General features: G+C 36.5%; 1 protein-coding gene across 3 annotated transcripts in view; it reads left to right on the plus strand.

Moving 5' to 3' along the window:
- Positions 1-18675, plus strand: part of LOC131682035 (ATP-binding cassette sub-family G member 1) — a 163758-nt gene that overhangs the window by 18890 nt on the left and 126193 nt on the right. For all 3 annotated transcript variants that reach the window (XM_058963202.1, XM_058963203.1, XM_058963205.1), the window contains exon 2: positions 12582-13200. In XM_058963202.1, the coding sequence (XP_058819185.1) occupies positions 13149-13200 (52 nt within the window). In that variant the 5' untranslated portion in view covers positions 12582-13148. The remainder of the gene's footprint in view (positions 1-12581; positions 13201-18675) is intronic.

The raw sequence follows: 18675 nt of genomic DNA on the forward strand, positions 1-18675 counted from the left end.
TCCAAAAAGTCTGTTTTAATTTTCTAAAAAGTCTGGAATTGTCTGGATGGTCAATTTTTGTTTTGTTTTGAAAGATCTTCATTGTTCATCTATGAGCTGTATTTGTTGGAATTTACTAATGAAACATATATGTATGTTAACAATATATCTCAGGTTTCTAAAAACTCAGAAAGTGCGCCGCTAATCTGACCAATTTATAAATATAATTTATAGCAATTTTCAGCATAAAGCATACGGATTAAAAATTGAGTCTCTGAGCTTTCAGTATCTTGGATTGCTGAACTTCCAGCTGATGAAAAATCAACAAAAAAATTTCACATTTAGCGAAAAAAAACATTGGTACGTTGTGTTTCCAGCTATTCTAAAAAGTTTTGTTTTAAAAATTGTAAGTCAAAAAGGCAGTTGAAAAATCAACGATGCATTCCTATAACTCGTTCTATTTTCCAAATTGTCTGGATAAATCAGGACAAATTTTCTGAAATCTGCATCAGACAAACATAATCTGTATGTCTGAACGACGTTTAAAAATTTGGAAGCATCCAGATAAATCTGGAAGGTTGGCACCCCTGCCTGAAAGCATCACATTATTCATGTACAGTAAGATTCCCTTTTTGGCACGTTCAGATTTTGGCATGCTCCCATTTTGGCACACTCCGATTTTTGCAATATCCTTGTTGTACATAATGAATCTTTAAAAAATGTACGATAGATATTTTTTTGTATCAATTGATATCACATTTGACTTTATTTCCAAACATGAGAATCACATTAACCCTCAAAGGCGCGAATCATTTTTTTTTAAATTTTGTGAACATTGTCTCATAGTTTCAATACATTACTGTGATAATCTTGAGACTTTTTTCGTAATGTTGTTTCAAAACAGTGTTATGCATTTAGGGGTTAACTATGTTTTAGATTGTACGTGTTGTATTTAATGATTACAACATGTATAGAAATGTATTATTTCATGTATAATACAAATGGTAACAGTGTAACTAGTGTCTGACGGAATCAATTTTTATAGTAAGACCCAGAGTCTGTGCACTTTAAGAGTCAAGTGCAGAGGAATGCGAGTTCTGGAGAAAATTTTCAAAAGAACCTTAGTAACATTGCGAGCCTTATGTCTTTGGCAAATTTGTTTTGGGATTGTCGATTGATGTGCACCGGTGTAGTGGAGTGCACTGGCTTTGCACATTCTAGCAGAAGTGTAAATGTAACATACCCAGTTTTCTGCACTTCTGCTAGAAAGTGCAAAAATGGTGCAAAACCAGTGCACTACACTACACCGATGTCAATCAATCGAAAATCCCATTAGTTTTTTTGGCGATTTATTCAAATGAATGGAATTAGGGTGGTCCTTGTGGTTAGCGTGTTCAAAGTATCGACTGTTTAGATGTGTGAAGTTTACCTGCGCAATTCCCTACAATATGTATAATAACACAAATAAATTGAAGCAAGTTTACTGAATAAACAAGGCTATCTATAATTATTAATTTGTTATGATTTTTTAAGGTTTAAGGTTGGGTGGCTCTTGAAAAATCGTTTTGCTTATATTATTTTTTGCTGCGTAAATTTTTCGCAAATGCAATGTTCTATAGATTTTGTGGAACTTGCACTGGAGCACATATTTACCGTAGCACTGATGTTTCAATCCCTTTTGTTTGGACAGTTGCAAGTGATTTTTACAACGAAAATGGTTTTTCCAATCCTAAATATCTTTAAGCATTACCATTCGTTTTTTTCAATCTATCAAGTCCATTTGAAAGATCAACTATTGGTTAGTTGTTCATTAATTTTCAAAAAGAAGAGATTACAGCCCCGGGAGCGAAATCAACACTACCATGCAGTGAATTGTTTGAGTTTTGACATCCAGTGGGCCCAAGAAAAGCGATTCCAATTAAGGGGTTACATACCTTTTTGTACGTAAAATGTCAAAAAAGTTTGAATTTGCGTGAAGTCATAAAGCAATGATTTCATTACATCATTCGGGAACGTTTATTTTTCTAATAAATCTAAAACGACAATGGCTCCAAAAATTGTATTAAAACATTATCATCTACAAAGTAAAAATTTATGCATAAAAAAAGAATCGTTGAAAAAATTAATTGCGATCAACTGAATTTCTTTTAAAGAATATCGTTTGAGTGGTTTTTCGGCAATCGTGATCACGGAAAAACTATTTTTGAAAAAATCACATTTCGAGATAATCGAGATTTAAATTTCAAGTTACCACTGCTCTTGGTAGATAAAGCGCGCTTGGAAGTGCTGTAACTTTCGATCTATTTCTCGGATCTTTGTAAAATAAAAAAGTAGCCCCTCAAATGACACTTTACGCCTCCGTAATGAGGGGCATTGCATTCGAGAAGTGCGCGAATATTGTAAGAATTCTACTGGACGACGACTGAATTTGATAAAAACACGAAGAAAATTGAATTTGCTTATTTTTTCTTTCATCTCATTTCATTTCACAAACATTTGGAACATTTTTGAAGTCGTAAATTAAAAATCCAAACTTTAAAGATAAGATTCCATTTTTGCCACGGTTCCGGTATTGGCAACCGAAAAAAAAAATTAAAATTGTTGCCAAAAACGGAATCCTGCTGTATTAGTATTAGAGTATTAGCCCTAGAACGTTGCACTGGGGTACAAATGTACCCCACGCCTTCTTTAGAGACGTGAAAAGCCGATTATTCAGCATTTACTGACCTGGGACCCGAATCATAATTCATGCCGTTATCATTTCGTCAGGTTTCGTCCTGTTAGTGGAAATGTGACTCATTACAATACCAGTTTAAATACTGGTTTTACTACGTAAGTAACAATTATCATTTATTTTATTAATTTAATTTACTTTTGAAGTAGAAAAAAAATCGTTCTCATACTTGTTGATTTTTATTGTTTATTTTTATAGTTTTTCAAAACAATGGCTCGCAAGAATAATTTGCGCACAGTAGCTGTGTAACAATAACGTTGCGTGTTACCAATGTATTTTTTCACTTTTTTACATCTATCTATCTATCTATATATAAAAGTCAAAGTTTGTATGTATATGATTTATAGACTCCCAAACGGCTTAACCGATTTCCGCAAAAATTTGCACACAGTAGGTATTTGGTATGGGGCGTGTTTGTGTGCTATTAGTTGGAGATTATCTGCCCGCCAGATGGCGCTTCGGAACAAATTGTGTTTTCCTCCTATTGCACTGAAAGTCGCAGCAACGCGCGATGGGCATTAGCTAGTCTATCTATCTATCTATCTATCTATCTATATATATATATATATATATATATATATATATATATATATATATATATATATATATATATATATATATATATATATATATATATATATATATATATATATATATATATATAAAAGTCAATGTTTGTATGTATATGATTTATAGACTCCCAAACGGCTTAACCGATTTCCGTAAAAATTTTCACACAGTAGGTATTTCGTATGGGGCGTGTTTGTGTGCTATTAGTTGGAGATTATTTGCCCGCCAGATGGCGCTTTGGAACAAATTGTGTTTTCCTCCTATTTCGCAGAGTGTCGCAGCAACGCGCGATGGGTATTAGCTAGTTTCTTATAAAAGAAATGTATAGAATTCGCTCAAACTTTCAAGATTTTTTCCGAGGCCCGGAGGGCCGAGTCTTATATACCAATCGACTCAGCTCGACGATTTGGGACAATGTCTCTCTCTCTCTCTCTCTCTCTCTCTCCCTCTCTCTCTCTCTCTCTCTCTCTCTCTCTCTCTCTCTCCCTCTCTCTCTCTCTCTCTCTCTCTCTCTCTCTCTCTCTCTGTGTGTGTGTGTGTGTGTGTGTGTGTGTGTGTGTGTGTGTGTGTGTGTAACGGACAAATTCTCATTAGTGTTTCTCAGCAATGGCTGAACCGATCTTATCCAAACCAATTTTAAATGAAAGAACTAAAAAACAGTAAGAACGCTATTAATTTGTTTTTGATTCTGATGTTTGGTTTCCAAAATATGAATGTTTGAATGTGTAAAAATGGCGTTTTTTTCAGTTTTTTTTTTAAATTATCTACCGAAATTGACAACATAGATTAACACTTTATATGTTTTAGACAGCTTTAACGAATACCTTTCGAACAAGCTATAGATTGTTGAAATCGGACTATTATCAAAAGAGATATTTAACATTGAATGCGGACGAAAGATTTTTATCATTTCCCATTGCCAGAAATATGACAATTATTAACGCCAAAACGGCTTATTTTAGGTCAATAGTATCTTCGGAGAATATAATGGAGGCAATACGCCCTTTCTTTTGGTATTGTGCTTTTACTGATTAATCTCCTTATGAGTGAGATATTTTCACAAATTTTCTTGGAAGTGATTATATCGAAATGATGTCTTCAGTAATTTTGTAGCTCTTACTTTTGCGAATAACTTTACTGAAGACTTTAAGTATCTATTTTGAATATTTTAAAAGTTATGGCTTGTTGTTTGTTAATTACTCTTTGTCGCCTATTTATTGTTCAATATAGTAATAATCCATTGAAATAAGCCAAACATTATTACGATAAAACGAATTTTGTATTTCATTTTTCTATCTACAACCGCTAGAAATAATCACCTAACACTTCCAAGTTGTCTGGAAGGAACTTGATAACTTATCAGTGCAAAAATGTTCATTTGTGCGAACCTTCTGACTGCAATTTTTCTAACTTATAACCATCGGATCGATCTGAAACATATCGGAAAATCAAAGCGAAATAAATAACTCCAACCAACGGCGTAGCCAAGAGAAGGTTTTGGGGTTCAACACCATACAACTCCCCCCCCCCCCCACCCCCTCACCACACAAAAAAATTGGATTGGAGTTGAAAATTTATTGATGCTGACTGATTTAATTCAATATTACAATAACAATTATCTGATCCGTACATTGATAACCTGTTGTTGTAAACATCATGAGGACTTTTGATAAATTGTCGGAATGGGATCCTGATATGTAACTGATCTATTGGTCTTGATTTCACAGTTGTCTAATAGCATCAATATCAAATTCCTGCCTGAAAACATTCCAATAGAAAATTCCAGAGCTCTGTAATTAATCATAATCCTCAGATTTCTTTTCAAATTGAGCTCGCTTTTGAAGAGATGTACTGTAATAAGGGTCTTTATTTAATAGAAAGCGAAGTTAAAATTGATTTAATGTCTATGAAACATAGAACTGCTCACCAAAAATGCATAAATTTCAACATTTGCTAAGGTTAATATTCATGACTACAATAAAGTCTCAACAAATTCGCTAAAGACACGAACTCTGTTACTATTTTCTGAAAAATTAATTCTGCATAATTTTAAAACTTCAAAAATTACGGTTTCGGAATTATGCCGTTTGGACAGTAAAATCGATTTTCACCAAACCCCCACCAATTGTAAAATTGGTATTGTAAAAAAACATAAGGGCGATACTTCAATGCTGATAGGTGGGACCGAAAAAGTAAACAATCGCCAAAGGGGCTATATACTATATATATACTATCATTTTGTCAATTTCAATAGCAAAAACAAATTTTAATTTAATAATTTCAAATACCTCATGAAGTTTTGGGTTTCGATCACTGAATCATGCAATCTAGGATGTAAAAAACACAATAGTTCTTAAATAAGAAATAAAACCAAGTCTAGAAATATTCACTGTTGATTTTGTTTGAATGGTGTCACTGCTAGTATCGCTTTTTTCAAGAAAAAGCGTCGATTTCTTAGTTCTCAGTCGCATTGGAAATTTGAGTAAAGTATAAACTTCAAATCGATTAAAAAAAATTCGTTTTTTTTTGGCTCAGTACAATATATAACTCCTTTAGGAAAATTCAGTTTTCCCACCACAATTTAGATATGTTATTAACAGAGCATTAACAATAATTCGTCGGTATGTCTATTTTACGGGCCATTTTTTCGCTTTCCCATTGATTTGGTTTGAGATTTCTAGCACTGATGTTGTCCTATGCTGATTTGAGCGATTCTCTGAGTCCTGCCACTATCCCATGTAGTATGTGTTATCAAAAACATCGCGAAGTATCAAGTTCTAAATGTTCTCAAACGATGTAATATCCAAAGAGAGTGATAAGAGTTATAAGAAATGTCTCATCACACTGTTAGGTGGTTTAAAAGCGTTTTTTGTTCAACCAATTGATATATCATTGATTCAATGAATTCCGTACTTCACTTACACAGCTGTTTTTGCAATTAAAAAACGAAAAAAAAATTATGTACATTATACATTTCTTTTGTTTGCATTTTTATCTGCGAAAATTACGATTAAACGCGTGGGGTTGTTTGTACCCCAGTGCAATGGGTGGAAAACGCAAGTGTAACGTTCTAGGGTTAGATTAATTAATTGAATTGAGCTGAAATTTAAAATACAATAAAAATAGATGCACAAACTGAAGTAACGTATAATTCATCCTACGACCACACTAAAACCCTGTTTTAATCCACCTAGTGACCGTGCAATTTTACCATTCTCGTTTATTCAAACTATGATTCCATGGCTGGTTATGTTTAATGTAATTGAAAATGTCTATTACATTTTTATTTTACTTGGTACGTATAGAAGCACACGACTGCCACGAACTCGATAGGCTAACATACTTGAAACAAAAAACGCTTTTGATCCACCTAACAGTTTGAAGATATCTTATAACTTTTATAGCACTCTCAGAATGTTCTATACAGTGAGAATATTTATAACATTATGTATTGTTTTTGATAACATATACTACATGGTACAGTGGCAGGCTCAAAAAAACAATTAAATCAGAATGCAAGAAATCTCAAAAGTCGAATCGAATCAATGATAAAGCGAAGGGAAATTGCGTTTAACCTAGACCGGCAATCGAATGATTACTAATGTTTTGTGAATATTATCTCAGTTCTTCAATCAGTACGTTTCTAATCATAATGCCTAAAAACAATTCTGATTTTTGGCAGGGCATACTGTCACCATTTTTAAAACAATAATTTTTCGTAAAATGACTGAAAACTTTGTCATACATAATGAATGTATAAATAAACCCAGTGGCGGATCCAGGTGGAGGGTCGTGAGGGTCCGGACCCCCTTCGAAAATTTCTAACTTGTTGAGAAATGTTAAATTAGTTTCAATTTTACATTAGTTTCAAACTTAAAATCATTTCAAACCAAATTTGAGCACCAAAACTGATTTTCATTAAATGAGGTTTTGACGCATAACGTATTGTACAATATTCATTCCAAAATCAAAATTTCGGTTTTGAAACAAAAGTGAATATGAAAATCATATTAAGAATTGTTTGCCTGTACCAAATTTACCTAGTTTTATTGTATCTCATTTTAAGTAGTCAGACAATGAATTCTCAACAGCAATAGGTTAGTTTGCTTCTTCGGGTAACGATGCTCTTGCAATACTGTAAGTCCCTATAATTCTATTCCCTCTGATATCCAGTTTACATTTTGCCAACCACCAAAATCTAGATAATCTATGCGCCAGTATTGGGAAAATAATAATATTTACTGTGTATGTTTCTACATTCGTGTTGTTCAGTAACAAGCCAGACCTAGTGCGAATTTCGCAATCGATTGAGCCCTACATCAGCGTGAGAATAAAACAAAGGTTGAGTGTTTGTTTTGTGGGGTTCCCACTCGTGTTTTCGAACGAGCAGTTATTCGATGAAAAATTAGATTAACTTGAAAATATTTTCTATGTAGAAGATTAAACCTATTCTCGTTACCTCAACGTAAACATTGATAAACCGCAGTCCTTGTGTTTGTGTATTAAAAACAAATTTCATTCTGTTTCAACTCACAGGTTAGACTTTCATTAGGACGGTTGTTATAGAATGGATCTCCGCAAATTTGATTCGGAATTCTGGTAGGTTGTTGAATTTGTGACATCATTCCGGCGGAGATAAGCCAGAAAGGTCTATGACATAGAAATTACTGAAATCTTGAACATTATTCCCACGACCCGGAGGGCCGATCGACCTTCAAAGCATTGGAACGATGTGCTCATGTGTGACTAAACCGATATCAATTAAAATAGTTTCAACTAATTGCGGGCAATAAAATGCTCGAAGTTTTTGTAGTTGTTTGTTTAAAAAATGTTTGCTGGGATTTGTAGTTTTTGCTCAATGACGCCCAATTAAACCCTCGTTGACGACTTTGGCCACCTACGATGGAACCGGAAGCTTTGCGTCTGAACAAATACATCTCCTTCTCCGGGATGGCCAACTCTATTTTCACTAACTTAGTTTCAAATGTGTAGTATTCGTAATAAGTTGAAGAGTGTTGTTACACATGAGAGAGTGCGGTTACACATGAAATTCCCAGAAGCTTTTTGCCTTTCTCATAGTTCCCGGCGGTGAACTCATCCTACTTCAACTGAGAGTTTCCCGACGAAGGAATTTTTCTCGACACTGATACCCGCTTTCTGGAGCCATTTAGCTCTCAGCTTTATCGTTATTCTCTCCTCGGATATTATCCGACGATGAAGCTACCCTACTCGGACTGAGAGTACTTCGTCAACGGAATTTATCTCGGTACCGATGACTTCGTGAACCGATTAGCTCCCAGCCAATTAGAAACAACCCCACTGTGAAATCCTCGGCGAAGGACCTAGCCTGCTTAACGTGTCAGCCAGCAGGTGCCGAAGTCTGTCCAGCGGTTCCGGGAGAAGCGTAGCTTCCGGTTCACTGGTTGTCTATTCGACGCGATCTACTCGAACTAGTCCTCGGCAGTGCATCCAGCCTGCTGACGAACTACCTGGTAGGATGTCCAGGTCGGTCAGACGATTCCGGTGGAGCCTGGCGTCCAGTACACTGGTGCCCCGACGACCCGAACCCGGTGCTGCGTCGCGTACTACTCAATTGGTTTTCGGCGGTGGATCTAGTCTTCTAAGGCGAAGGATTTTTTTTTCTGATCCAGATATGTTGTTTCACAGCGGCTTTCCATTCGGTGACGCTTTGTTGGTCCCTTCGCCACTTCCACTGCAGCTCCGAGATTGTATTTGTCACTGCTCTGTTGAGCGCATCCCAGATATCGTAGCACATCTATCCGATGATATTGTCGACTGTCACGCTGGGCCCCTTCGAACTTTTTCGAACCTAGGGGATTCGAAAACTACGTGTTCCGGCGTCTCTTGCACGTTCACACACTCCGGGGAAAGGAGTTACGAAGCATGACCAAAGTGATGCAAGTACTACCGGAAGCATCCGAGCCCGTACAAAAACAGCGTCAAATGGAAGTTTACTACTCCATGCTTCTTATGTACACACGCCGACATATTTGGGATGAGTTGGTAGATCATCCTTCCATTTTCCGCATTGTCCCACCCTTGCTGCAATTTAGCCAACGAGTCCGCTCTGACTCTGACTCCTTGCATTTCGTGTATTTCTGCGCTGGTAGCATACCACGTCCTCAGCCAGAATGGTTCATCCAGGAAAGTACGCATATCGCCTCCGACGACGTCATTCTGTACGCACACTAACAACTATTAGGCGAAACCCTCTTGTCAACTTCTTCCGGTTCCGCTTTGAGTTTAGCGTAGCAGCCCAGGCCGGTACGCCATACCATATTATTGAGGATGAGACACCCGCCTCTCGTGCTACATCTTGCTCCTTCAATGTTCGACACGATCCTTGCCAAAACGTTGGTTTTCATTGCAACCTTCTCGCATACATAGTCGACATGGCTTTGTAATTTATCCGATCGTTTACCATAACCCTCGTGGATGAAACTGAGCGTCTGCCGAAGCTGATCACGATACACTAGATTTCGTTTTTTGGTTGCTAACTAGCACTATCTCCGTCTTATGGTGAGCCAGCTGTAACTTGGAAGCAGCTATCTAGGTTTCCAAAATGCCTATTGGCTTAGCCGTCAACATCTCCACCTCCTCGAGGGTCTCGCCGGTTATCGTCAGGACAACGACATCTGCAAAGTCGACGATTTCGACTGCTCTGGACAGTTCGAGTGATAACATTCCGTTTTAGATTATGTATCAGAACGTTGGGCCGAGCATGAAGCTATGAGGTACTCCCGCCGTGATCCTAATCGACGTCTGCCCCATGTTTGTCTCGTAGACAAGTAGTCGGTTCTAGAAGCAACTTTTTAGAACCATGCACAAATAGTCTAGGACCCGAGTTCTGGGTCACCCTACGATGATAGCCACCCAGCTGGTGCTGTTAAACGCACTCTTCAAGTCGATCGTTACGATAATCCCCTTCCCCTTTCGTTCGATGCTCTCTCCGTGCTCGCGATGACCGTGCGAATGGCGTCTACCGTCGAGATCCCAGGAATCCGAACTACCTCTCCGATAGTCCATTCTCCCTTTCAGCGTAGTTCGTCAGCCTTTTGAAGGTAAACCTTTCCAGAAGTTTAACAGGAGTATCGAGAGATCGATACGATGCTGGACTTCCTGGTGACTTTCCTGGTTTTGGCAGCGATAGCAGTTTCCAGGATCTTCCATCTATCCGGGAAGTATCGCCAGAAACCTAATCTCCCGTGCCACGTTGAGGACAGCGTCCGGACCATAAGCTTTCTTCATTTTCAATCTTTTTGCCACTATAAGGAACTCGTCGATGGAGATTCGATTGTCACCAGCATTTCCATCGTCTGCTTTATCGTACGGCGTAGGCGGTCATGTGGTTGGGTCGTGCTTGGGAAAAAGGCCCTCCAGGAGAGTTTGCAGTTTGTCAACGCACATTTCAGTTGGTGTCATTGGGCTCTTGATCTTGTCCATCACAATACGGTAAGCGTTGCCCAAGGAATTAATGTCTACTTCTCTGCACAGCTCCTTGTAGCAGAGGGACTTAGTAAGCACTATCTCGCATTTAAAGGTGGCCCTTGCCGCTCGGAATGTCTCTTTTCACTCTTCTCTGACTGCCTCAGATCTTGCTCTCTAAACACGGCTTCTGGCTTTTAGGCAGGTAACACGAAGGATGCTGATAATTTCGTTCCACCAATACGCCGGACGCCGACAGTTCCTCGGCTCCATTTTCCTCGGTACTGTTACGTCACATACCCTCGCTACTGTTTCCGACAGCTCTTCGGCTTTCGAAATTGGAGCGAGGCTGTCTGTACATTGAAACTATTTCAAATTTCTCAATAATTTCGGAAGGGGTCCGAACTCATAGTGGCACCTGTTCATGCAAAGTTGTGACAAAATTATAAAAATTGGTCTATGTAGCTAAAACTTGGGCTTTTAACAAATTTTGGGTCACTGAATCTACTTCTGATATCAGTTTTGAAATTCCATATTTTTTCGACTACTTTTATGAAAACCCACTTGAAGGCGTTGATCGTTAAAGGGTTAATATAGACGTTAATCATAGTAGCCAATCACATCGGATAGCAGAAATGGTTAACAAAACTAGTAAAAATCACTAATTTCTCTGTAATATGATGTTGTTTAGGCAACCAATTTGTAAGGAGATTTATGAGCTACATCGCGACTTCATATTGGTATTTTCAAAAACATAGATATTCAAACTTCGGCGCAAAAATGCGCAAGATGAGGCCTTTATATCTTGAAACTATACTAATTTTTGAGTCAGATTCATGATAAGTGACCCATGGGAGACCATCTCGAAAATTGGAAGACGTATAAAGATAAATTACTGATATGATATTAAATTTTTAAATTGGGTTCTTTTGATGCAGAACAAACGTAAATCCGTTTTGCGCAAAAAATTCACATTTATAGTTTAGCATATTCATTTTTCTTTCCAATGAACTTAAAATTTCTACAATCGACCATGTAATTCTTCAGATATCGCCATTTGAAATTCTAAGGTACTAACAATTCTAATGAATTGAATTGAACAGAAATCCTCGACATCACTTTGCTTCAACGACATGTTAAAAATTCATTTTTCATCCGATTATTGTAAAATTTTGATATACTTTTATTAAAACTGAAAAAAAAAATGAAATAAATGTATACAAAAGAATTGCAAGACATTGATTTTTGGGGTTTTGTCACTCGTCGTGCCACTGTGGAATCCCCAAACCCTCCCATCGAATTCTCCACTGCTAGCTATATTTAAACAGGTTTTATTGAAGTCATCGGGGCGATCATTTCAAACGCAAAAGACTAATATAAAAAAAGTTTCGACCGCAGAATTTTGTAAGGGATTTGGACCCCCATTTGGATTTCCTTCTTTCAAGTTTGTTGGTTAGGTCGAACGGCTTGTAACCCACCTATCGAATAAAGTTTGTAGGGCTTTTGTTTAAGTATTTGCGTCTGCGTGCTAATAACATTCAACAACTAATTAAAAATTTTAATAGGCATTACAGGAAATCATTACACCAACAGTCAACACTCGGTAATATACGACTCTATATCAATCATTTCCGTCGGGGAAACATTCATTTGAGTATTGCAAAATCATCTCACGGCTAATTACCTCAACTATCCCAACGCCATTCAATATATATTGTAACAAACAATCGACATGTCGTTTCAAATAGTCTGTCAAATCTAACCCTCACCCCGTACCTAGTCACGTTTTCTGTCAGTATACAATCAGTTTTCTATGTGAATGAAACCCATTTTTTTCTTTTCTCATTTACAGATCAAGCTGATAGGGAAGCTACGATCGTCTAATGATTTGCGTTTGCTGAGAACAGTGTGACGATTAGCAGCCGACTACTTAACATTTTTTCCGTGGGATTCCTCGGGCTGTATCAAACCTACCAGATCGAGGGCCTAGCAAACTCATCTGAGTCAGCGTGTTCTATCATTTTCGTCATTTGAAAGTTTATTGACGTTGTCGCAGAGCAACCGTCACCGACTGTCGGAATAACAATAGCAGGTGGAAATCATGAACTCGACACCTCAATAAAGTTTCAATTGAAGGATAAAGATCACTCAGTAGTTACAAAGTTTCTATCCGTGGCATTTGTAGTGTTCTGTTAGGTTGCCAGTGGATGCCGTTGCCATCGGGAGCTAATTGCGTGAGACGTGCTGCTGTATACGAATTACCACGTGCCGACTCATCGCACCGCGCTGCCACCGATAGGGTACCGTACATATCTATAGCTTTGTAGTAGCCGTTGTTTATTTGCAGTAGTGCGCGTCTAGGTGTAAACAGGTGTACCCGGTTCAAGTGCGTTGGACAGCAGAAGGAGAAAATTTAATTATGGATATCACATTTGACAACATATCCTACATCGTTTCGGTGGGGAAAAAAGGTAAGTGAGTACATACAAAGGTATTTTTTGTTAGAATGTTAAGTAAGCGGCTGTAGCCTAAGCTAACCGTAGCAGGAGAGGTAGGGGTTCCGAAAAAATGAATGAAAGAGAAGGGCGGTGTTTTTAAACTAGCAATGTTAAACTCTGCTCCGTTTAGAATTCTAGGGCACAATGGGTCTTTCTCCAATGGTAACAATTTACAAAATCGATAAGATTTTCGATTATAAGTTATATATTGTGAACTTTTTTATTAAGCTTTTTGAGGAAAAAAGTTCTTTCAAATCACTAGTTTACAAAAAAAAACTGCAAGACTAAGTATTTTCTAGGCTGGTCGCTGCGCACGAAAACTATATTTATTTGTTTCAAAGAAGCCTTTTCCAGATTTTTGCGTCAAACGATTTGCTGCTTCTTTTAGTTTTAATCAATCGCGAAAAAATTAAAACCTTATTAAATTTATATTTGATCTACACATATTACACATTTTTGGAAAGAGCTACTCATTATCTTTTGAACTGGAAGTCTGTTACATCGATCAGGTGTTTCTGCGAGATATTGCCAAATAATTGCAAAGAGTACCAAAAACAAGTTTTTAAAAAAATCCTGAAAACGCTTTTTCGATAAGGAATAGACATTGATTTCGTGCTTAGCTACGCAAAATTGTTTACAACACGCATTTTTTCTGAGCAGACATTTAGGCTCGATTCGAAATGTGTGTAAACACCCGCAACTAAAATTCCAAATAAATCGGACGTTTGAAACACGTTTGTAGGTGATCGATGCAATGCAGTTGAAGTGCAGCTGTTAAACACGTGTAGCGAACAGTTGCGTGTATGGCAAATGCAAACCATCGATCGTTTATCAATTTGAGACTAAGGGTACACAGGTTTTGCAAAAAAATGCTCTACCCTAATTGTCTGTTATCTGTGGTAGTACTGTCAACCTTATCGGTCATCTTTAACTATCACATTTCCAAATCAGATGGTGTATCGACTGTTTTGCCACATTACTTCAATTCACGCTTGATGAACGTGCTATCAATTATTGATGCGAAAACGATAAAATGTATAGCAATGATGTCTTCTGAGATGTTTAATGATAACCCAAGACTTCCATTTTGGTGATATAGTTACCGCGCATAATCCTCCTCTATGTAAGCTATTTGTTGCAAGTTTTTTTTTAAAGTTTGAATAAAAAGCCATCAGAAATGTTTTTGTGTCCATCTTTATTGTAGGCCAAAAATCGCTATTTATAGTACACTCGAAGTTATATACCGTTGTTTGAAACTACATCTCGTGATGAAACTTGTTATACAGTTCTGCTATTTCAACCCTTTCATGCCCAACATTTTACTAGTGGATGTAAGATTTCAAAACTATTTTTCTTTGAAAACGGTGGAGTCAAGAAACACGAAAAGCCATTTTTCATAAAGATAGGTGCTTCTCTTGCAGTGCTAGAAGCTGCTCAATGTTCCAATGTTCCATATAATTCTCCTAGAATATTTACAATAGTCCACTTGCGTGGAAAACGTAGCCAAAGGCACTTTAAATTGATAAGTTTTATCAGTTTTCAATAATATTGCAACATAACGAAGATACACTAAAAATTCATTTTTCATCAACTTAAACTGTCACTGGCAGCACTGCTCCATTGGAATCATAACAGACTAACTGCAATAACTTCAATTCTAGAGCTGATCCTTATAATTGTTAGTACTCAAATGAAAGGAAATAGTCACATTTATTAGCCTTACTTGTTTTTGTGAGAAAATATTGTATTTTTACCATTTTTGTTAACCATTTTTTGTTAACGACCTATTGAGTCAATTTGTCAACAGTTGTTACGACATTTAATTAGCAAGGGACTGAAAGGTGAAGTATATTTTTCTCAATATTAAGAGCCATAGTACTCAAGGGAGAGCAAGAAGTTGAAGGGAGAAAGTTTAGAAAAGCGTGGAAGGATCATATATGCAAGCTTAGAGCTTACCGGAGACTTAACTTTTTGTCTGCTACCGTAGGAGTCAAGATTTTTTGGCGTTAGAAATGCGAATCATCTGAGTCTACGGCATGTCCGGACAAGCCTAAAGTAACTTGCTGTTCCGTCGAGTCACAACAGCTGTGCAGTGTTATCACAAGTACAGATTTATCTACAAAAGTACAGATTTTTCGAATTTTATTAGCACAGATTCTGCACGGTACTGGTTATAGAATTTTGTGAAAAAGTACAGAATAGTACAGATTTATGGAGCTAAAATTGTACAACGAAATTTTTGTTAGACATTTCTAATAATAAGTAATATAGAGATAGTGTGTACAGAATCTACAAAGGAGCTCAGTGCCTCAGCTTAATTGACATAAACGGAAACATACAACACAACAATATAATTGAGGCAGAAATCAGAAACTATTGGCTCAAATGGAACGTTCCTCGTATGTATTCGGGAATTTGGGCAGAGGGAATTGACGCAGAAGAATTTATAATCCAGATGAAAATCAAACAAAACTGTTCGATTATTGGTATGGAATCCTTTAATTATTATTGGTGTAAGAAATAAAATTAGTTTGGAAAGGATGATGTATAGAGCGGTCAAATTAGCCAAACATTTTTGTACAATTAGTAACTTTTTATTGGTACAGATTTTGGTATAGATTTCCATAAAAAAATAGTACGGATGGAAAAGATTTATTCATTCCAGGCACAGAATAAAATGTGGCAACACTGGCTGTGATTAACGAGTTCTATGACCATCGATACCAGATGTGAAGACATGTCTTCATTTTGAAGACAATTTTTTTTGGATGTCTGGCTGATTTCTGGCAGAAGTCTGACTCAAAATCAAAAACCGATTCAGAATCCTGGTAGATGAAGACCAGCCCCCTGTCAAGGACAACGTCTCTGTACAGCCAGCATCAATGCCATGAAAATCAAAACATTAATTTTGAATCGAATGATTAAAAGCTGTAATTAGTTACTAAATGTTGATTGTCTGAATAATATGGTATTAAATCATCCCACAAGATGCAAAACGTCGTGTGGAATGCTTGAATATCGTGTATAGTGCCGAACATAATTCTTTGTTTGGGGCTTTATAGCTATAACGCCCCGTATATGTAGGTCGCTGTCAAACTCCATATGATGGTATAGGGTTGCCAGGAGGCTGAGGAAGACATTTGAAAAATATACCTGGTATCCCTGTTTATTGAGTCACTTACAAGCTGGGTGCAACATTTGTTTCAACCTGACTCCATTATCCACGAAGAAAAATGTTCAGGCCTCCGTCCTAGGTGGTTTTAAAACAGGCCCTATTTTGGCAGCATTTAATTTGACATCAAAAATCCAGAAGAAGCTCTGAAGTACTGCATGAAATAACGTGGATGAGACAAAATAGATACCGTAAAACGGGGTATTTTTGATCACCGGGGTAAGTTTGATCAAATGAGACTTTTTTCAGTAACGTACAATAATCTGTTCAATAATGATTATTTTGTCATTTAATGTACCTTTTATGACAACAAATTCAATTTGAAAATTATGCAACTCTCATGCATCGTTCCAATCTGTTCAAACAATCTCTTGCATATTAACGAAATCAATCAACTTCAATTGAACTGATCATTTTTTTTAGAAATCGTAAATAATTATGGCCAATAATTCATTTTAAAATCCATTATTTTTGTTGTTAACTATTTAATTTCAACTATTTTCCTGAAAAAGTTTTATAGAGGTCAGCTGTTTTCTTCTAGGCAATTTTGTTCTCGTTCGAGACGTCAGATATGCAGAAGAATGCCGATATGCAATTTTCACAACATTTCGAACGTTATCTCCCATTTCGTTCCACATATTTTTGTTGATCAAAGTTACCTCGAAAACAACGAATGAAAATTTACAACAAAGTAATTTTATTCTTATAGTAAAACAAAATAATTTACGCAACAATTAGAATACTTTCAATCTATGGGACCCAGTACTTGTTTTAAAAATGCCAACAATTACATCTACTTGAACTGAAGATAGCTATTCGAAAAACTGGTGAAAAAATGATCCATGTTCACCCATTTTACGGTAAAACACTTATATCTTTCTTAATTTTATTTTACAAAGAATTTCATTTCTTTAGTTACACTTTTACACATATTTCTTCCATCGAAGATGAATACCATTTGACAATGATATAGTTTTCATTTTGAGGCTTAAGGGGTTACACCACTACGCAGTGGTTTAAAACGCGAAAAACGTGATCGTTTTGAATAACTTCGAAATGGTTAGTTAAACAATATACTACTTTGGGAAGAATTTATGGCAATTATGCGCCCCTTCTTTTTACAAAAGATTTGATGATTATTCCACCTGTAAGTGAGATTCACATTTTATTTCTTGTATAATTAGAGATAGCGAGTTGGTGTATTCTGTATGGGCCTCGGCGAAAAAGTCGATTTTCAGAGTGGTTGCATAACCTTTCTATAGGAGAAAGGCAAAAATATAAATGTTTTCTTTTTTATTTACCTTGTTAGGGAAATAAAACCATGCCGGAAGGCCCTGCAAGGGCAATCAATGTGTCAAAAGATTCTGAAAAAAATTCAAAAACAGGAGTCCATGTTAGAAGTTTGAAGAAAAGATTTGCAATTAAAAAAAATCACATGATCTTTTCAATAACATACTGAAACTGCGTTTCTCGGTGGTTCTGCAACGATTTTTTCGGTCTCTGGATCATTTGGTTTATAGAGTTTTCCGCGACAACAATGACAAATAAGGGAGCTACTCTCATCTATCACAATTTGTACAATGTTTTGGCGATTTTTCTGGCATTTTTGTATTAAAAAAATTGTATCTCTGGAACGCACAGAGGCGTAACTAACATCAAATCCTGGCCAAAATAGAAAAAAATTTGTTTTGGTTTATTTGTCCATATTTTCAGCTTAAATTGTTCTTCGAAACATACTCTAACGTTTTGTTTAAAAAAAAAATACCGTTTTCGTTTGATAATTTTTGCATGCAATTATTTGAAATCAGTGATATTTTTACACATTTTGTTAGCTTGAAAGCCATTATCCCTAAATTTTTCAGATTGCTCAAAAACTAATTACCCAAAGTCAACATATAAATCAAAATCGTGCTTTTCATAGCAAACTGCAGCAGCTACAATGAATTAGGGTCAATTATAGCTTTTCTTTGTCATTTTTTTGGAGGTTTTATAAAAGAACTCACTTTTATCAATTTTCCACATATTCGTTAGTAAAAAAAGTACCTTGTCGGGTAATGTCGAGTAAATCTGTTCAAAGTAGAAGATTATTTGGAGTGTCCACTCACTGTTCCACGAAGAAAACATTCCCAATTATCCCATTCGGTTTTTTACAGCTGTTTGAAAATGTCGTGTTTCTTGCTCAAATTTAAGAAACAAAATCAGTATTGGAGCTATTTAAAAGATCTTAAATGAAAAGACTAATTTGACACGGCGCCGGCGGTTGAATGATAAGCGTG

Source organism: Topomyia yanbarensis, chromosome 2 (assembly GCF_030247195.1).
Source record: "Topomyia yanbarensis strain Yona2022 chromosome 2, ASM3024719v1, whole genome shotgun sequence".
Classification (NCBI taxonomy): Eukaryota; Metazoa; Arthropoda; class Insecta; order Diptera; family Culicidae; genus Topomyia; species Topomyia yanbarensis.